At 35.9% G+C, this 21,783-nt stretch overlaps 3 protein-coding genes across 5 annotated transcripts; 1 reads left to right on the forward strand and 2 right to left on the reverse strand.

Annotated features, from left to right (window-relative positions):
* The first annotated feature begins 587 nt into the window (after positions 1–587).
* zmp:0000001062 (GTPase IMAP family member 7) lies at positions 588–4,279 on the forward strand. Its single transcript, XM_058771039.1, has 5 exons — positions 588–1,011; positions 1,118–1,203; positions 1,329–1,388; positions 1,488–1,532; positions 2,863–4,279. The coding sequence occupies exons 2-5, from the start codon at positions 1,122–1,124 to the stop codon at positions 3,720–3,722; spliced, it is 1,047 nt and encodes a 348-aa protein (XP_058627022.1). The 5' UTR covers positions 588–1,011; positions 1,118–1,121; the 3' UTR covers positions 3,723–4,279.
* A 162-nt stretch (positions 4,280–4,441) lies between these two features.
* Positions 4,442–15,496, reverse strand: zmp:0000000912 (interferon-induced very large GTPase 1). Its single transcript, XM_058771014.1, has 6 exons — positions 15,402–15,496; positions 13,233–13,309; positions 13,030–13,134; positions 10,269–10,307; positions 10,023–10,057; positions 4,442–9,520 (listed from the first exon to the last, which is right to left on the reverse strand). Exons 2-6 carry the CDS (start codon positions 13,234–13,236, stop codon positions 4,769–4,771), a joined length of 4,935 nt encoding a protein of 1,644 aa, XP_058626997.1. The 5' UTR covers positions 13,237–13,309; positions 15,402–15,496; the 3' UTR covers positions 4,442–4,768.
* A 1,496-nt stretch (positions 15,497–16,992) lies between these two features.
* On the reverse strand, positions 16,993–21,556 carry sp100.4 (SP110 nuclear antigen, tandem duplicate 4). 3 transcript variants are annotated; one of them, XM_058771032.1, is made up of 13 exons: positions 21,200–21,556; positions 20,939–21,037; positions 20,641–20,774; positions 20,326–20,379; positions 19,950–19,983; positions 19,671–19,823; positions 19,190–19,323; positions 18,638–18,706; positions 18,375–18,493; positions 18,188–18,287; positions 18,005–18,064; positions 17,756–17,896; positions 16,993–17,665 (listed from the first exon to the last, which is right to left on the reverse strand). In XM_058771032.1, exons 1-13 carry the CDS (start codon positions 21,288–21,290, stop codon positions 17,597–17,599), a joined length of 1,257 nt encoding a protein of 418 aa, XP_058627015.1. In that variant the 5' UTR covers positions 21,291–21,556; the 3' UTR covers positions 16,993–17,596. The 3 variants fall into 3 exon arrangements, with proteins under 3 accessions (XP_058627015.1, XP_058627016.1, XP_058627014.1); XM_058771033.1 differs by having other exon boundaries at positions 16,993–17,240; positions 18,188–18,290; XM_058771031.1 differs by having other exon boundaries at positions 16,995–17,665; positions 18,188–18,290; positions 21,200–21,549.
* Positions 21,557–21,783: the final 227 nt, after the last annotated feature.

Raw genomic sequence — 21,783 nt, forward strand, 5'->3', positions numbered from 1 at the left:
TATGTGTGTATATATACACGTATATTTGTGAGTCACACACTAAAAATTAATTCATTATTATTTTATAATTTTTAGGGCTGTGCTTATAGGGATATTTATGTTTGGTTAACATTATTAAATATTATATACATGCAGCTCTGAATTGAAACACATTTTGAAAATAGCAACAGATGGAAATCAGAGATAACACTCTTTGATGTTTTTGTTTGTTTGTTCTTGACTTGTGAGCTCACAGGTGTTATCTCAGTATGCACTTCCTGAAAACTAGTCACGCATCACATCCTGACTCACCACGTGATGAAAAACATAACACAGTCATATAAAAACCTCCAAATAGGACTGTTTGGCATTCAACTTGTTATGTGAATATTTAAAAACTTCATAATTTTACTCTATAACTATTTCAATAAGCAGGAAACCATTTTGAACAATATTCATAGTCGCAAAGATATATTTTTTAATTCAACTGAAAATTATGTAATTTTTCTCTCTGTCTATATATATATATATAAAGCTCATGCCACTCACGCTTGCTCAGCATACCCGAGAAATGTGTAAAAAGTGATAAGTTGCCTTAACTTAAAAAAATTTAGGAAACCTGTTGCCAAACTTTGACAATTCACTTAACTTATTTTTTTAATTATCATTTACTTAAAAATTTTAAGGCAACAGGTTTCCTCAATTTTTTTAAGTTAAGTCAACTTATCACTTTTTACAGTGTAACAGTGGAAGTGTCTGACTGGATGAAATAGTAAAGAACTATGAGCAACCTTACCTTACCAACCCTTTAACTCAATAGTAGCTATGTCCTCATGCTTGAAACTACTGAAATTGTTTGTGTATCTGAAAGATGTTTAGTTCTTTTCTTATCATCTAAATGCCTGTTAGAAGACTTCTCTTGTGCAACCCTTTAAGACACTAGTAAAACAGGATTCTCAGTCATTCACAGTAGTGAAGGAACTCTACACTCTGTCTGTGGATCCAGAATCATAAACATCAGCTCTGACCACTGTGAGTATTTTCATTTATACATCTTTAGATATTAAAGAATGGAGTTGAGTCTCAAATACTGAGGTCAAATATTTCATTCATTTAGTAATTTGTTTTTATAAAACAGAGCAATGACTTCAGAAGAGAAGCTGTGGGACAGTCTGAAGGCTGAAATAGAGAAAGAAACGTTTGAACTGGACTCGTCACTGGGTTGTGAGTTACTTATTCAAATATCATGTCTGAATCAATGAATTCAAATCAAATCATCCAAAAAAGTATTTTATAAAAAGACATTAATTTTCACTAATAATGAATATTAATATTAATTTACTCCATAGCTGAAATTGATGAACTATATGAAAATGTAAGAACAAACTCAAAATCATCAACTTTGCATGGTAAGCCAAATAAATTGTGAGATTTATATTAATTCATTATTTTTATTAGTAGTAGTAAGTTATTATCATTCAATAATTATCTGGCTTTATCTGATTTAGATATTCAAGACTTAAAAGCAAATTCAAAATCACCCTCCTTGAATGGTAAGTGTGTAATTAACTTTTTAATTAAGTTTTTGTTTTTTGAAGTGCTGCTCAATATGCTTTTGAATTGCCCCTCGGGGACAAATAAAGTTTTTTGAATTGCATTGAATTGAATTACAACTGGCACTAAATATAAATAAATCAATGTACTAAGCAGGTTCAGCTGGTCTATTGTCTGTTAGTGCTTGAGTTGTTTGAGTCTAGAAGCAGACAACATGAAATCACTCCAATCTGAGCTGTAAACAAAACACAAAATGCCAAGAGAACAGAAACAAGATAAAGAAGAACCACCTCATCAGATCAGAATACCAAGAATGCTCAGAACTGATACTAACAAGGTTTTGCAAAGTCATATGTGCTTTTCCAAACTGTTTGATAGCATTTTAGGCGCAAGAACATTCCTGACACAACAAAACACTTTTGGGGCAAACCCCAAAGATCGAAGAATGCCATACAATGAACTCTGAAGTAATTAATAAGCTTTTGGAATGTCTTTTGGAGTTAACTATTTCACCCAATATTTGAGTGTATTTTTGTGTACAATATATTAAGTCATTAGTTTAGCAACATGCTAACATCACTGCTGAATTTAGGTTAGGATGCTCCCCTACAAGGCAGCTGTCTATGTAGGAAGTAGACAGTGAATCTTCTCATTTAGGTTTACAACAAAATTAAAGTTCTCTTATAATGAATTTGATTAAGTGCTTATTCTCAACCAGTAAGTTATGCAGTTGCCAGTCATTTAACTTTTATGTTCTTTGACCTTCAGATTTAATGTTTTACTTGAGTTATTTAAAACAAGTACATATATTTGGGTGCAGAGACAGTGTTTGACAAGGAATGAAATCAGTAAGAAACAATGTGAACTACACAAGTGTGAACAATGAGGATTTCAGTCAGTATTCTGGAGAAGGTGACCTCTAGTGGTGGGAAGTTGGTATAACTGTCAATCACTTCAATCGTATCCTCATTATAATGATATAACCTCATGTAGTTTGAAACCTATATGACTTTCATTACTTTGTGGAACACACACACACACACGCACACACACACACACACACAAAACAGTATTGGATGCCACTGACTTCCATAGCATGGAAAACTATGCTATGAAAAAATACTATGGAACTAAGAAAAGGAAAACCAAACTGTTTGGTTACCAACATTCTTCAAAATATCGTTGTGTTCCACAGACATACAGGTTTGGAATAACATGAGGTTGAGTAAATGATGGCAGAATTTTGTGTTCGTTTTTTGTTTTTGGTGAACTTCCCATTTAAAGGAATAGTCATATCGTTTCAACCTGCATGACATGATCTTTTTCCAGCTGAAGATGAGGCAGAGGAATTGCGCATCATGTTATTGGGTGCTAGAGGGTCTGGAAAAAGCTCATCTGGAAACACTATCCTCAGATGGAACGTCTTCAACACAGACATGCAGCTGAGCAGAGTCACACAGTTCTGTGAAAGAGCATCTGGAAACATCAACGGGCGACCTGTGGCTATAATCGACACGCCGGGACTGAATAAGATCAATCGAATGGAGAAAGAGGTCATCAAGGAGATCATGAAATCTGTCTCGCTCTATAAACCAGGACCACACGTGTTTCTGCTGGTTCAGCAAGTGGGAAACTTAACCAATGAGGACAAGAACATGCATAAATTAATCCAGAACATGTTCGGGAAGAACGTTTGGAATTACACTGTCGTTCTGTTCACACACGGAGATCGACTAGAGGGGAAAATGCCAAATGATGTGATTGCCAGCTCAGACAAAGACCTCAGAGACTTCATCCGCACATGCAGTGGTGGATTTGTATTCTTCAATAACAAAAACACGGGAAACTTTGAGCAAGTGACCAAACTTCTGGAGAAGATCGATACCTTGGTGGCCATCAATGGCAGAAGCTGCTACATGACATCGTTTTACCCGAACTCAGAGAGAAAGATACGTGAAAAACAAGAGAAGATTCTGGAGGAGAGACATGAAGAGATTGCACGAAAGGAGAGAGAGCTGGAGGAGAATTATGAAGATAAGGAGGAGTTAGAGAGGAAAAAGCGAGAGCTCTGGAGAGAGGAAGAGGAAGATGCACGGAGACTAGCTGAGAATCCATCAAGACGCAAAACTCTGACAGCAAGTCTTACCAGAGCCCCCTCATCTGTAACAAGATCACAGATCATTCTTTAATCAAACCATTTTATGAGCTGTTCAGGATCTTTCTCATGAATGATGGAGATGAAATATCCCCTTAGTAGGTGACGATCTATGCATTTTGCACTGTTCAAGTTTTACTTTGTGGCTGTTTATTGTTGTTGTGCTGTTTTAATTAAGTACCTCATTAACTGTGTACATAGGTAATAAATATTCTTATCACCGAATAACCTACTGTATATAAAATGTAAACATTTAACTTACCACAGAAGTTTAATAAACAAAATACCACTATGTTCCCATGATACTCTTATGGAAATTTCTTAATTATAAAACAATTAAATTGTCATTCACCTCTAATGCTATGAAAATATGAATACTACTGTAATCAGTTTGCTGTAATTCTGTTACTGATTTTAATGCTGTCCTCTGTTAATGGCAGTAAAACAATAAAAATGGTCTCGGAGGACTTCAGACTTTAAAATAGACTATTTTTCCAATCAGAAGCTTTAACATAATCTAATCTACAAGTAAGATAAAATAATTTCAATCAGAGGATGTACAGTCAGCCAGGAGTCAGTCAGCAGTTATTAAAGCAAAGAAAACCATTGTGTGAAAACAAAATTAAATTCAAGGTAAACCTAAAATTATATTTGTCCTGTAGATAATTTACTCTAAGAAATAACATTTACAATAAGAAAAAGCTCAAGAAAAATATCTTTATTATAGTTATTGAAGTAAACAGTACATTATAATTTCATATACTGTGAATACTAATGTGATGGTAAAGGTAACAATGTTAGTAAAAACCACAGCTAAAAAGTTGACATAACCTTTTTTCAAAATATTTAATTGAAAAGAAAGAAAGAAAGATTAGAAAACAGTAAAAACATCTGAATATTCGAGGAAAATAATGGTACACATGATAATGTCTATAAAACAATTACAAATTTGGCATAATTTCATAAAATAATAATAAAAGGCCTTCATAAATTGGTGAAAACAACAAAACATATTGGCAATAAACTCCGGCCCTACAGGGCACTTTGGTTTGAGTTTATTTTAAATTTAAGGTATTAAACTTACAGGTATTTCTCCAAACTCTCTATAGCTTGCTCTTTTGTGTAAGATCTCCATTCATTTGGAATCATACCACAACCACTGAAAGTTTTGTTATAATACTTTTCCAAGTCAGCCTGGAATCGACACACAAACCACTTCCAGTATGGCAGTTCTGAGAGATCAGGCGTAATGGACCAGTTCTCAAACTCTGGACCTGCTGTTCTGTACTCTTTCCATAAAAATTTCTCATCTGATGTGCGATCTGGGTAAAAAAATTTTGTATCACTTGCCACTGAAGATGTGCAGAAGCCCAAGCAAAGATTAGTTGTACCTCTGTAAATCATTCCACTCATCCCACAGTTACGATGGAAGGGAGCAATATGATCTCCAGGATGGTCCTCCATTGTGTTAACACATATGGCATTACAGAAGGGACACTGGTCCCAGCAGCATTGGCAGAAATGTTCAATCAAAATCTCATATGGTGGTTCCCTGAACATTTTCATTTCAATATCAGAGGGTTTTGTTAAGTGTCTGTTCAACTCTGCTATTATGGGACGAAGTTCTCTTTTCACAACCTCTTCCAGAAGTTCAAAGTCAGTGATGTCCTGACAGCAGTTACCAGTGAGATGTTCTTTATTGTATTCAATCTCATCTTTCAGACAGTCTGAGAAGATCTCCAGCCACATATTTGCATCTCCACCTTTACTCAAGACTTCAGCTGTTGCTGTTTCAGCAGCCGTGAGGACACATTGCTCCTTGTGTCTGATGTTCCCTTTAATCATTACAAGAGTTGAGGAGTTACCCTTTGTTATATATGCTTTCACTTCACGTTGGATGAAATCTACAAAGTGGTCCCTGGGATGATGAATGTACTTAATGAATTCATAAAAGTCCTCCTCCTCTGCTAGTGCTTTCAGAATGTGTTTCTCCAGGTTTGACCTGTTGCCACTGAGAGCTGGAATATTTGTCCGCATCTCTCCTGCTAGATCATTTGCAGTCTTGTTGTAGACACTTTGGAGAATGGGTTTTTTCAGCTCACTACAAATCAGGGCTCCAAACACTGCAGCAGATGTTGCACCTTTGCAGAATCCCTGGAAGACGCTGTAGTATTCTGGTTTCTTCTTCTCTAAATAAATCCGTGGATCATTAGCCTCTCTGAAGACCTGATGAAGTTCTGCAAACCTCATACCTGCCTGTTGGCACACATAATGTGTCAAATCAACAATGAACTCTTTTTTGAACTCATATTTTGTGTGCATGCACTTGTGTCCTCCAACGGTATCTTTTACAAGTTGTGTGATTGCTTGTATATAACTTGAATTATAACCAATCTTTGCAAATGATTTCGACTTAATCCGGTTCTCAGTTTGACGAAAGACTTTGTGCATCAGTTGTTTTATTGACTCTTGTTCTTCTGGTGGTAACAGGGGAGTGTTAATGGAATTTCTGTTTGCTTTTTTGATGTGATTTACATATATGGTGAAATCAGACACATGAACAATGTTTTCAAACTTATTTAATCTGTCACGCACAAGTGCTTCTTCGTGCATTTCATTTAGGATTGTAATTATGTCATGTGCTATATTGATTTCTTTAAAAGGTGGAACATCTGCTGTCAGCTCAGAGACCCACTTTTCCCAAACTGAATCAAATAGTCTTCTCAACTCATTCTCATCAAGAGCCTTGTGCTTAAGACTGAATGCAAGCTCTTTGCTCTTCTCTAAGAGTCTTCTTTCACGCAGAGTTTTTTCTTCAACCAGTTTGGTGAGAGCTTCCCTTTGTGAGATGATGTTTTCTGATTTTGTTTTTGCATCTCTTACAAGCTCCCCATGAAGGTGCTTGATTTTCTCTTCAAATTTCAATTTCCATTGAATCAGCATCTCCTTTTCCTTGTGTTCCTCAAAGTAATGTTTCATGGAGCTTTTCACCTCTTCAAGGGTCTTTGCCATCTCCTCTTCCAGTTCTCTACTCTCAATTTTATGCAGTTGCCTGTTGTTGATTCTGTTGCGTAGTTTGTCTTCAATCTCCAACATGGCACTTCTGAGACTCCAGGTCCACTTTGCGTACTCCTCCTCCAATTTCCTGTATGTTACAATTTCCAAAGTATTTTTGAAGCTGAAAACAAAGTTTTCATTCAGAAGAGCATTCCAGAGATCTCCAATACGATCTTTGAATTGTGCCAGTGTGACACCCATACTTTTTGAGGCATGAGACAGAATAGTGCTCTTAAGCTCCTGGACATTTTCACTGTAACGTGGATTGGGTGGTGCCATGGGGGGGCTGCCTTCCCAGAGCTGGGCAAAATACCTCACATCAGTCTTTATATCAAATTTAATGACGTCACTGAAATATTTTGCGTCACAGACTTCTTCTTTAGCCGCTAGTTGAGTCATTTCATCTAGTTTCTCCTGTAAGCGCCTTTTCCCTACCATGTTCTTCTCGCTCGCTGTGATGTCTCCAACGTTCTGATGCACAAACATGCAGCTGGGGTTCAGTCGTACCTTCTTCATCCTCAGGAAGGCTTGAACAACAATCTGAAGGATGTCCTGCATCTCAGCTGGATTCTCACCAAAGATATTGATTAGAGTCATATTTCCAAGACCAACAACAAACGTTGCCATTTCATTATCATGATTTCTTGTTGACCTGCCAGCCAACTCTAGAGCACGAAGACCCTCAGTATCTACGACAAGAATGTAGTCAAAGTTTAACTGTTTTCTTAGTTCTTCAGACACCTTGACCAGCTGCATGAAGGCTCCTCTGGTGCATCTACCGGCGCTGACTGCAAACTGCAATCCAAACATGGCATTCAGCATGGTGGATTTTCCAGTGCTCTGAATCCCTAAAACAGACAACACAAAGACTCTCTGGTCTCCCAGGATTTTGATAAGTTCATCTAAAACTGCGTGAACCCAAATTTGAGGCACATGAGCTGCATCACCGTCCATCAGCTCCAGTGGGTATCCGGAGATCATGAGCTCTGCAACAATCCGTGGTAGAGACCTGACATCTAGTCTACATTCAGATCCTGTATTCTTCTTAACAGATACATCTGATTCATATATCTGCCCAATTTCACGAAGTATATGCTCCAAGCCAAATGTTGCAGCATTCAGTTTCTCAGAAAGCATCTCTAGTTGTGATTGTTCTGCTGTGAGATGTTTAGATTTATCGTGCTTCTTTTTCAAATCCAGCACTTTTGACCATTTTTCATCATATTTATGATGAAGCATGGAGAGGTCTTCTGAAGTGTACTCATCCAGAAGGATCCCAAGCCATTTAAGGAAATACATCTTCTCGTTAACATTTCTGGAATAAATTTTTTCAGTAAACAACTTCATAAAATTACTGACGCCAGATGCTTTCTGCTGCTCACGGATTTTGTGCATTTCTGTTTGTTTTTGGCTATTGTACATTTCAATGTTATCCCCTTGAGGTCGATATAATTCTTTGTTCTTCAGACACCAGTCGTGCCACAGTTTTCCCTGACAAGGCAGAAATGTTTCTTTGATTTTGGACAGTTCCTTTCCCTCCAGTAGTCTTATCATCCACTCTGCTGTCTCCTTTCCCCTCACACAGTCATCATCATTCTCGTCTACTTTGATTCCTGTGTGTTTGCCCATATTCATAAGTTTAAAAACTGACATTGGTTTTGAGAGACACACTTTGATGGTGCTTATAACATCCTCTGACACATCTGATTTATTTCTTTGTTTCAGACCAATTGTATATTTGCCTTCCTGCAGCTTGGAAACACCTGAGTCATCTTCAGTCAGAAGGCAAATGAGAGGCTTTGTGCTGTTGTAGAGCTTTTCCACCATCGCCATACTTTTGTCATTCTTATCAAGATTTGGCAAAAGCACTACATTTATAGAGGACTCTTCAGTCAGAATGTTTAGCTGTGTCTCATTAGCTTGAGCATCACCATGAAGATTACAGAATGCAACACAGTCTGTGAATTTATCGTTTTTATCTCCTGATGGACAGTACCAGGCGATCTCAACCACTCCATCCATCAGCAGGTGGGATTTGGTGCTTCCACAACAGTGTCTGTGAAAGAATGTGGTATGTCGTTCATTGATCAGGTTGTTCATTAATTCAGATTTGGATGCAGAAACTTCTGAAAACCTAAAAAATGCAATCATAGGTGTCTCAGCGTGGTGGATTGCCTGGTTTTTGCTGATGTTTCTTTTGTGTGACTTCCAGCTTTTCTTGATTTGTCGGAAGGTCCACATGGGAAATTCAATCTCTTGGGTGAATGGATTGGGCACAAGCAGAGGAAGAGCATATTGACACTGTGAGAGTTTTGTTACCATGAGCTGACGAAGGAAATTATCTGCATAGAGGTACACTATCATCTGAATGTCCATTGGGTGAATGGGCTGTCTTCTACTCTGTTCGTTTGTTTGCTCAGGTGCAGACCTCTTGAAAATTTTCTCAAAAGCATTGGTCTTTCCTGTATCTAACACCATGGTTCTTTGTGTGTTGAACACCTCGCTGGGTTTTTCTTTTACTGGGATGTATCTTGCTCTGTAATCTGTCATCAGGAGTCTTTGTATGTAAGTTTGAACCAAGTTACTCTCCTCACAAGGTTCATGCCTGTGCAATGAAGGTGCAGATACTTGCAGAAAGGCGTGTGACTTTATTTTGTTGTGGTACTTGCCCAAGAGATTAAGCCTACCAACGAGTTGATGGATGTTTTCCCTCTTGGAGCTTTTCTTGTCTTCATATTGGTCTAGCCCCACCACTACATGCTCATTGTCGTTTCCCTGATAAAATAGAAAAGAGCTGTTCATATCTCATATTCATATTTAATCAAATCAATTTAAATGTATTCAATTTATGTGAAATGAAGTCTAATCAATGAAGTTCACAAACGTTGCATGTCAATGCTATAAAAATTAAAGAAGTAGTTCACACGAAAATGAAAATTCTGTCATTAATTACTTTCATGTCGTTCCAAACCCGCTGCCATTCATGAGAGTACCACAACACTCAGAAAGCTCTCGGATTTCATAAAAAAATATCTTAATTAGTGTTTCGAATATGAATGAAGGTCTTACAGGTTTGGAACGACATGAAGGTGAGTAATTAATGACAAAATTTTCATTTTTGGGTGAACTATCCCTTTAAGGTTAAAAATCATACATAATCTGTCACTGAGAGGGGAAGCTGTATATCATCAATTTATTCATTTTTTGTTTCATGCATAATTTTAATTTCATAATCTGCTATGTATGTAGTGCATTTGTGAGATACAATTTTATTTACCTTGCTATTGCCTGGTTTCATTTGAAATTGACTCCCTAAAAATAAAAAGCCAAAACAGTAGAGAAATCAATGGTTTTCTGTGTGTTAAACATCTGTTATAATCAATAATATAATACCTACTGTTGAAAATGATACTATGCTTTATTTTCAGAATTTTTTTAACAAAGAAATTCTACATAATACATTGGACTACTACTCTGATGGAAAAAGGAGGTATCAAATGTTTAGTCATACGGTTGTACTTACTGTCTGGTGCAAAGTCACTTCTTTGTTTTTTGATGTTTGCTGTAACAGAAATTAAACCAATTACAATTGCTCAACATGTGCTGCTCACTTAGGCAAACCAAAAGAACAGCATGTGTAATCATAAAATTATTCTGGAATTCTGGAAGTCTTTCATTAATGTCTTGAATTAGTCAGCTGTTGTTATTTATGTATAGTGTAAATATTCTATTGCAGTAGGGCTGCAACAAACAATTATTTTGATAACCAATTAATCTTACGATTATTAGAATGACTAATTGATTAGTCTTCGATTATTTCACTGATTAATCAGTAGACTTTGATTATTGACCTTTTGCAATTTGTTAAAATATTGAGTTATGCATATTCTAACAAATAAATAAAGGCAATCACTTCAGCTTTTGTAAATCATATTACTTAATTACAATGATTATATACAAATAAATATATTTGGCACACAATATGAGATGACAGACAGAGAAACTCTCTCATTAAACATTAATTAGCTATATGAAAAAGTAACTGAATGACACATCATCCTGCCTAACAATCTGCCATTCCTTTTTAAGTCATATGGATAAAAAAACAAAATAAAGGTACAAGACATTTTATTTTTGGATAAACTATTTTATTCACAACGTAATCTTAAAATACTCTTAAAATACCTCATACGGTTATGATAATCAAAACCGTCCTGAGCTAGATCAAGCTTTGGTCTGCAAACCAATCACTTTAATGAAATAATATTTTTTTTTACCGCTAATAAAAATATTTTATCATTAGCTAGCTTCACACTAGAGAGCTGCTTTATAACAGAAAATCAAGTTGGAATTCTAACTAAAAGTGGCAATGACTCTGTTTTTTCATATTTTAATATTGTAAAGCTGCTTGATTTAACTGGAGTACCGAACTGCAGAGCTCATGCAAACATCCACATCGCTGTAATCAGATGCTTTCTTAACTGCTTCTTTCTCACCGCTGTCAGTTTTTGTTGTGTTTATTTTGTTATTGAGAGGAAAGCGTGCAGCATATATTTACATCCTGTGTTCATCCAAACGCCGCTCAGCAGCTTTAGATTTGGCTGTGTTTGCTCTGAAGTAGGAATGGGCGCATCAATCCTTAAGTATCGATACTCAAATAAAAAATATAGATACTAAAGTTTATTATATTTAAAAATTAATGCTTACAATATGCATTGAATTGGACGAATAACCTGTGTTAGTGAATGACCGTGTAGGATAGAACTATTTTCCTGCTCATCTGAACACATGCAAATGTTGCAAGGCAGAACCAATCAATCACAGAGAGCACACTTGTTACAGTGCATTCAAACAGGGCTGCGTTTCATAAGAAAGCATGTTTTTGGGAATGGCAGCCCAGAACAATGCTTACCAGAGGACAGTAAAAACATGTATGTTTGAGTTATTTCACAATAAACAAACTGTTTTACTAAAGTGACAACTATAGTATTTGTAGATTTCCATGGTTGCAAAGGGGTGGAAAATTTCCGGTAAATTTCCGGAAACTTTCCAAAAATCCCAGGAAGATTCCAAAAAATCCCGGAAAGTTTCCGAAATTTACTGGAAATTTTCCAAATTTTTGCAACCCTAGTTACCGCTACATTAAACATATTTTAACCATGTGTAAACAAAAATATAACCTAAGTTGTAATTAAGGCATATTGAATGTTAAATCTTTATATGTGTTTCAAATATAAAGTTAAGTGGGTATCAAATTTAAAAGTTCAGTTCAGAAGTATCGTATCGGTATCAATATCGACGATACTGGCCTTTAAAAGTATCAGCATTGTATCGAAAACAAAATCAAATGGTATTGCCCATCCCTACGCTGAAGCACTGTGTCTTCTTCTCTTGAATTGCATCAAGGAGGTCTGAATTACAATCTTGCACTACAGCGCCACACTGGTCTAACCGCATTGTTGCAGGCTCTTACATTAGGTCACAACTTGACAACAAAAATATTTATAGACAATTTTTTTATTTATTTTCAACGTTGTCGATAATGTCAACTAATCATTTCAGCCCTATATTGTAGCGGCATGTCTGGTCTTCAACGAGCCCAAAAAGGCCTATGTCACACCTCTCTTTATCTCCCTGCACTGGCTCCCGGTTGCAGCTCGCATCAAGTTTAAGATTTTGATGCTTGCGTATAACAGCCACAGGCTCAGCACCCTCCTACTTCCACTCACTCTTAAGAATCTACATCACCTCCAGAAGCCTGAGATCTACAAGTGAGCGACGCCTCGTGTTACCATCACAGAGAGGCACAAAATCACTTTCCAGAACATTTTCGTTCACCGTTCCTGGCTGGTGGACTGATCTTCCCACCCCCATCAGGAATGCTGAATCCCTGGCAATTTTCAAGCGACATCTGAAAATTCATCTCTTTCGTCAACATTTGACTTCATTCTAAATAAATTTTTAAAAAACAGCAACTTTGCATTCTCTTTCCTTAATCTCTCTCTATCTAGCTTGAACAATGCCTGAAAATTTATATTATGAGCACTTCCTGAGTTTATTTGCCTCTTTATGATGAATCGTTTGTTGCATTCCTCAATTGTAAATCGTTTTGGATAAAAGCGTCTGCTAAATGAATAAATTCATGAAAAAAAAACAAGATTTAGAAATATGGCCTGTTTAACTGTGTTTACTATTTGTGAAATCTGTCAGTGCAAATGAGTTCATGGTCCTCCTTCATGATATGCATTAAAACAAAATGTAAGTTAAAAAGAAATTGCACTTACTCTCTTGGAATGACTCATTACTCTTTCTTTTCCTTAGTCCTGGTTCCTGACAATGTGCAGAAGTTTTTGTATTGTCTTTATTATCAGCCTTTGAGAAGGGAGAACCTGTTACACGGAAATATAATACTTTAGCTTGCATGTGCAAAGACAATGTGTTCAATAAATTGGTCATTAAGATGATGATTATGGATTTGTTTGCTTACCCATGATACCTATGTCCTACAGTAGATCAGACCGATCCCTTTTCCAGCTTAAAACTGCATCAGAGAGCAGAGACTCACTGAAAAAAAGTGAGGCAAAGGAAAAAAAATATATTTTTAAAATCTGATACAAGTAAACAAAATCAAAAGCTGACTCACTAAAAGATGATTCATACTCTATAAATCGATAAGCACATCAAATACAAACACAATAGGGTGTGCATTTGCATGCATTACTATGAGTCACGTGAATGCTTGCAAATCCAGATCAACTCTGTCATCTGCTTAGCTACAGACGAAAAACTCTCTTACAATCAACACTCGTCTACTAATCAAATTTCGAGAAAGAGTTTTTTTTTACTTAAATTTCACCAAAGCTATTTTTATGGCTTAACTTCATTTTCTAAAAACTGGCTATTTGCATATAGCTCTTAATCACCACTGTACAGTGAACATCATTGTTAATAGCATAATATTCTGAAATACAATACACCTGCCACCTTACCTTTGCCACACAGCCAAATGAAATATTCGGACATGTTCCTGGTTCAGTCTATTATATTGCACCAGTCTATTAACCACACCCACATAGGCAAATAAAAGAAGTGCAACCAGAGCTTCCCTCATTTTCATTGGTAATGTTTGAGGGTAATTCATTTGTATCCTTCACTGTGTGTTGATGACTTGTACTACTATTTGCTGTGAGATAGAGGGCCCTGGAGAAAGCACATTGTTGGACCTGCTATAGCCTACTGGTTTCAGATATCAAACGTAAACATAATAAATTATTAACAAACATTTTAACAAATGCCTGCCAATAAGAAAATTTTACTTTTATCCATCTTAGAAACTTCTGGGCGTGGCTTTGGAATTGTCTTAACTTATTTAGACGCTGTTTCAATACTCCCATACTGCAATTGTTTATTTAGGGTGAAGTCAGCTAAAATGGGCTATCGGGTAAAATGGGCCAAATAAGGTTGTTGCATCATATCTCTTTAAATTTTTACAGAAAATCACAATAACTGATCTTGCATTGTTGCTTCAACACTTGTTGACATGTAACAATAATTTTTATTGGTCTGAGTTTTTAAGGCGGGCAGGACAGAGTGTTACATGAAGCTCGTCAGAGAAATTGTAAGGTAATTGAGCCTGACATAGAAAATTCCATTAATCACTAATAAGGGTACTAAAGCAATTATAAGTAAACTTACCAACAAAGCAAAGGTTTATGAACAATTTTTTGACATGCTCTTTCAAATAAAAAGGTTTAATTTATAAAATAAACTTAGATTTTTGTGAAAAAAGGTCATTTTAGGTAGAAATAGCTGGTTAAGCTAAAATGGGCCACAATTTTCAGCTAAAATGGGCTCTATACACACACACACACACTTTTAGACAGATAATGAGGGTGAAAATAGGTTTATAGGCCTAGATATATATCCATACAAAATCTTAACAATCTTTAAAAAAAATACAAGCATACACGCATACATGCACACAAAAGACACCAATGCACAGAAACACACACCTATACAACATGATCAGTTCATTTTTAATTGCATTGTTTAATTAAATATTGATTCAACTTTCTATTTAATGAAATACATTTATGGTGTTGCTATGGCACACTAAAGACAATAGTGTCAATTTACTGTCAAAAATAAAATGATTTAAGCTGAAATTACCTGTGTTGATCTCTTTTTATATTGGTCCATTTTACCTGAATGTTGTGCCATGGCTCAAGGAGGTACCTGCTGATACTCTGACTCTCATAATTTTAAAACTTTTATACTTTTTCACATTTAAAAAATATATAAATATATTTAAGAGACCCATGCTAATTTACAAGAATATCATTAGATCTCATGCATAGCTTATTTGATGGTATTTGATGGCCCATTTTAGCTGACTTCCCTCTAAGTATTTGTTTTTTGTGTGTGTTTTTATATGCATTTGGTATTTAAAATACATTGGTTGTGAGTGACTGATGCGGTAGCTTTAAAACTTTTATAATTTCTAAAATGTTTTAAAATACCCTTATATAAAGTACAAAGCACAATGTACCAAATCGCAGAAAGAAAAAAAAAAAACTTTACATAAATTGTGGACTCCGGGGTATAAAATATAGGTATTCGAAAATGATCAATTAAAGTCAAATCAGCACAAACGTACCGTCTGATGATTCCAGAGTCTGGAGGATAAACTGATCACAGCTCGCTTCACACAGCACACTGAGGCAGAAATGAAACTTATAGTAACGAAACGAAACGAAGACTTAATGTTTACCATTTTTTCTAGCTCTTGGCAAAACCGTCAGGGCTGTGCGAAATTGGGCTTAATGGCCTTTTTCTTTTGTGTTTACTTTGGTGCTTAAAATGTTTCGAAGCGTGTATTCGAGTGGGGGAAAACGCCTCCATCCTGTTCATAAAGTCAAGAATAGATGCATTTTGTTGTTGTTGCCATGGACTGCGTTGACAATAGCGACGCAGAAGCATTCACTATAGTGATGTTCACACTGGTGATAAACCTGATGAGAGAAAACTGATTTCACGGTAAGTGATCTAATTTTCAGCAGTAAGAAATTATTATTATATATATATATATATATTGTAGAATATCACAGTTAGGCCTATATATATATATATATATGATGTGAGGATAAGGGCTGTAGGGACTAGCCTACATGTTATTTAAGAAAAATATCATTAGCCTATATTTTCAGAATGACATAATTTTATTTTCAAACCTAGTCTGTGGAGTAAAACGCCTCCAAGTGGGCATGGCTTAATTACTGTATATTCTGTTCTGCAACCCGATCTCATGAAAGTGCGTATAAACAGTAGGCTATGCCAAATAAAAACGAAAACTCGTGGTATTGATACGCAAAAATGGACTTTTGTCTATGTTACGCGATGGGTAGGATTAGGGGCGTGGTGTAGATGCGTATCATATGTACGCTAAAACCGTGTATTAGCCTATATGCACGCCAAAAACGCGCGTAGCATATAAACGCCAAAGTCCATTTTTGCATATCAATACCACGAGTTTTCGTTTTTTTTTTTTTTTTTTGGCGTAATATTTATACGTATTTTCATGAGATCCTTTGTTTTTCCATCAAATGTATTCTAACTAGGAGGTCTGAATTACAATCACTTCAGGTGGTTGAATAAAAATATTTGGACTTTATATTTAAAATAACAGCAAAGAAACATCAGCTAAGAATATCTTTAAAATAGGCTATTATAATTGGGTAATTCATAAATACTGATTACAATCTTTTTAATTTTAAGCTAAAACTGCCTGTAACTGATTTTGCTGTAAATGTATAAAACAAATTGCTTTGTCAGACTGGGGGGCATTTTACCCCACCTGTGGGGCAAAACGCCCATTTGGTACAAATTAAATTTTTGTTAAAAATCTAATAACATGAAAACTCTTTTTCATACTATGTTTATAATTTAGGCCTATGTCATTGCCTCTAAAACGATGATAACTAATCTGGACATATTTAACTTTTGTTTCACAGAAAAAAAAAAGAACAAAAATGGCACAGTCATTAAGGCGTGAATTTCCCCCCACTCTACCCTATGTACTGGCACAAGGGAAACAAACTCTGAGAATTGGAGACTGACATTAGAAATCATTTGCAAGACACAATAATTTTATAAAATAATTTTCTGCACTACTTGAATAGCATGAAATGGAGGGACTCCTCCACCTTGAGCTGTCTGGTTGGTATCTCCCTCCTACACACTCTTGACACAGAAAAACTTAGCCAGGGTAGTGCCATATTTATTTTCTGACAGGATCAAATGAGAGATGAGGGATAGGAGTATGGATCTGATTGAAAATAAAACTATAAAAATACCAGATGAAACATTCACAAAAAGAATATACAGTAATACTTTTGCTGATGGTTATGGGTTGTGCTGCAGATTGGTCCAGGTAAAGGAGGACCATCAATTTCTTTGGATGATTATTTTGTACTGTCATTTCAGCCTATTTAATGACCTGAAAACACACACACACACACACACACACACACACACAGAGAGACTTTCTCTTTTTATATTATATACGACAACCATTGTATTGTCTAAACTGAAACTCTATTTTATTTATACCTTAATAAGAGGAATACGAATAAATATTCCCCACCTCACCACGTTCAATGCAAAAAACAAACAACAGCAGCAACAACAAAAAGTCGTTTGTTTTGGACCAATCATGTAAATTACATACTTCAAATTAAACCCATTTTTTCAAAAGGTGGTGAGTTGAATGCACTGTAAGTAATTGTTTATAACTGAACACCTTTGTAATGTCTAAATATTTTTCCCTTTTTTACTTCTTTTTAAGGTGTGATGTTACAGGGGCTTAAAGACCATTTCAAACAGTTCCTTAAGCCTAGAGGTCATTCTACTGAAGTCATTATCCTACAGGAAAAGAAATGGAAAAAAAAGACTGAATTTAGTCTATGGAGAAAAAAAAACATATAAATTGATTAGCTACATTTCCAAACTCACCCTGTTGGCGGTGCAGTGGTGGAAAACATATTCAATAGCTGTGATAAACTCTCGCACTGTTTGGTAGTCATTATTCTCCAAGTTTATTTTCACTCTGCCCAGCATCATGGGACCACAGATGTTCTCACTGTATCCTGGAACCTGGACACCAGCAGTGCAGATGTCACATGCATGTACACCACATATAAGAGCTTTAAATATTTAAATGATCTAAAACAGGTCAGACACACAAAGGCAGATGATATTTACATTGGCACAGGGGTCAGTCTTGCTCTCACGTAGCAGGTGTAACAGCAGGTATTGGCAGTGCTATAACAAACAACATATAACATACCTATAAGTGTAAATTTTGTTTTCCCTGTACAATGAAAGAAATGTTTTGGACCCCATTGACTTCCATTTTATGGGCTAAAAAAATTGCATAAACTTTACCAGTGTGTACTGAGAGACTGGACTGCTCGAAACATCCTGTTGGATCCTTTGATTAGAACTTTCCACATTCTTCATCACACAAAATGTGCAGCTCCACTGGCTTCTGTACACACAATACACACAGAGTTACACAAAGTCACATGTTTAGTCTGTCTAATCCAGTATGATTTCTCTCTCTCTCTCTCACCCAGATGAGTCTCCATGTACAGCGGGTATGTGACAGTGTGAATGAAAAGCTCGTGGACACTCATCACAACATACAAGCTCTCCTTCAGAGTTACACACGAAACACACGTCATCATTCAGCTGGGACAAGAGTTCATAAAGAAATAAGCTATACTGTTATGAAGCTCATTGTAGAAATAATTTCAAATGTCAGCAGTTCTGATGATTTTGGTGGTCTTGTTGATGCTTTGACATAACTGTAATTGTGAGTGATGTTTGTCTTACTAGGTTCTGATCCGGTTCTTGACAGAAATCACAATCACAGTTGACTGCATGTGGTTCCAAAACTCTTTTCTGAAAGTAAGTGAAAACACATCCGTATTGTGTATACTGCAAAATCATTTGATCAGACCCTGCCATACCAACAGACAACATTCATTCATGCATATGAAAAAGAAAAATATGGAAGTCAATGGCTACAGAACAGAACAGAAGAAAAAAACTCATTTATGTTTGTAAATGACAGGATTTTCATGTTTGAGTAAGCTGTCTCTTTAAAGTACATAAACACTTACGAATCCCATAAAAATAACACTGATTGTAGCCATATAAATACGGCGCAAACATCAGATGTAATCATGTGTAATCTCTAAACTTCTCCCAGGTTTTCGTAGGATTTAATATGAATATAAAACAATGTTAAAGGGCCCTCATGGGGTCATCATGGCACAATGTGATCACCTCGTTTGTTGATAGCCACTGTTTGTTTCTCTGAATTGAATCAATTTAAATTTGAAATTTTAAAAATTCTGTTTACTATTTAGTGTTTTCTTTTACCGTTATAAGCTTCCCAAGAGGCATTCCATGGGAAACAATGTCTTTCTTCCATGTTCCATCTGGTTTGCTCAATTTGATGAAATCCTCAGTCGTCAGCCAGAAGCTGTCTGTTCTTATGCATCTCCTACAACGCCCTGAGATAAAGACAATACTGAGTGCAAAAGTATTGTACCACTGCAGTCAAGCAGTGCATTTACATTCATTGTCAATATGTGAGAGAAAAAGCAATATGGGACTCTGCCTACAAATACCCTGACAGCGCCTCTTGTGGAGGTGTCATCTAAAAAAGTGCAGCGAAATATAACCTCAGCAAGGTATCTCAGGTTTTGCAGAAATGTAGGCAGAGTCACATATTTCCAATGAGCCTGGCTTGTGAGAAACAGATAACCTGTCTTCAAAATTTTTATAGTTGTGTATGTAAAACACTGACAACATATTAATATTCATAACAACTGTTATAAAAGCATTCCCATTCACACACCTGTGGAAAATCGATTTTTGTGTAGAATGCCAGAATCAGAACCACAGGTAACAGGTAGGACTGGACCTTCAAACACGCTCATGTCAATAGTGTCATCATCATCATCATCGTCGTCGTCGTCGTCTTGATTGTCTTCGATCTTTTCATGTGGTTCTACAACAAATACACAAATATTCACTAAACAAAATATAAAGTCCTTCTTATTCTGAATAACTGTGATGATCTTATTTAAAGGAATGTTCCTCCAAAAAAGAAAGAAAATTAGTCACATTTACTCACCTTGTTTTTTCAAACCCACATGACTTGTTTTCTTCTGCAGAACACAAAAGGAGAAATTTTGGAAGCACTTTATTTTCACAGTCCTGTTACTCATGTACATACTATGTACTTATTATAGTAATTACAATAGCTAGATAAAAACTACAGTAGGTACTAACCCTGAACCTATGCCTAAAGCTGACCCTACCCTATACCTTATGTTACCAGTACTTTCTTTACACTGTAAGTACATGTAAGTGCACATACTGTAAAATAAAGTGCAACCGAAATTTTGTTGAACATCTTGGTCACGCTTATGTCACATTTGAAAGCTTCGGCCTAGAAAGGTTAAGTCCTCCATGAAATCCGATCTACAATGATCGAAAAGCAGCCAAACCTTTGCATCCTGAACCCTGCCTTTTTTAAAGGTTGTAGCTGGAAGGAATCCATCCTATGAACAGAAAAAGAACAAAGTTAGAATTTAGAAGTTAGAATCATAAACGTATTTACACTGTATATGACTGTAGTTATTTATATTATCTTCATTGTGTCCATTTTTATTTCAGGTAACTGTTATTTATTTAATTTGTGTTTCTTAGATGTTTCTTTACTAACAGATCAGGCTCACAAATCACCAAGTCCACATTAACCAAAAAATAAAAAATGAGTTAGTGCATTAGTTAAAACTGTTATTGAAACCGGTCTTATGCACCTCTATGAGTTTCTGGAGTGGAATCCCACTGCAAAGGATGCTGGTTCTCCACTTTTTGTTCCTCTCCTTCATACCAAACCTCTCAAACTCAGTGGGCTTGAACCATTGTTCCTCACTGAAGATGCACTTCTGCTCTGAAGACAGAAAAATGATCTATGATCAACCACTATTGGAATGACTTTGTTTGATCTGGATGTTCTAAATGCTCCAGAATTACAATTTTGAGACATTCAAAAACGTGTAGCTCTTCATAAACATCGCTCAATTCTTTAACATGTAGAAACGTTTTTGCACCTACTATCATAATATTTCTTCAAATACAGGACACCCTCTTTATAGCCACATGTAACAGGAAGTTGAGATTTGTTTTGAGTGTTTTTTTGACCTGAAGATGTTTCTGAAACAAGTCAAATCAAAATCAGTTAGGTAAAGAAGAAATAACTTCTCAACATATTTGGCAGTGTAAATGTGCATCTCTTGTTATTTCGAAGAACATCTACTTGATTCATCGCTGTTTTGTCATTATATTAGTAAAAAAAAAAAAAGTTTCTGGACTTACTGGAGCAGTTTTGTCTCTTGACTTGTTTCTTCTTCTTAGAATGGCAGGACGACCCTGTCTGCTGTCTCTTCTTACAGCTTCGTTTCTTCATCCTCCTCTATTTTATCGCTTCAGTCAGTCAGTTTCTAGAGTGATCTGAAAGAGTCATTTCATGAAGGAGACTTTCGTATCTTCAGCATTATTTGAACAGCAGGAAGTAGACGAGTTCATCCATGTTGACTTGTCTTTGGTGTAATATCTCCTCCCACACGCACAGAATCGAAACTGAAAGCTGCTTCCTGGTCCAGTGCAGTTGCATCCGAGTGAAAATAAAACTGAAAACATTCACAAAAGGATATAATACTTTGGCTCATCCAGATAATGTAAATATTTTAAATAACTTCATTAATTAGTTATAAAAAAATAACGCGATTCAAATATTTTAACGCAGTTAATGCAATGGCCCCGCCCCCAGACCTGTACGTCATCTTACATTTCATACAGTTGACTGATGACAGATATGATGCAGGGCAACAACTTCATAAATGCAGTTATACCCTAAAATTCAAGATATTGGGACAAAAATGCTCCTGTATGAGTATTTG

This window comes from Onychostoma macrolepis, chromosome 03 (genome assembly GCF_012432095.1).
Source record: "Onychostoma macrolepis isolate SWU-2019 chromosome 03, ASM1243209v1, whole genome shotgun sequence".
In the NCBI taxonomy this organism is placed as follows: Eukaryota; Metazoa; Chordata; class Actinopteri; order Cypriniformes; family Cyprinidae; genus Onychostoma; species Onychostoma macrolepis.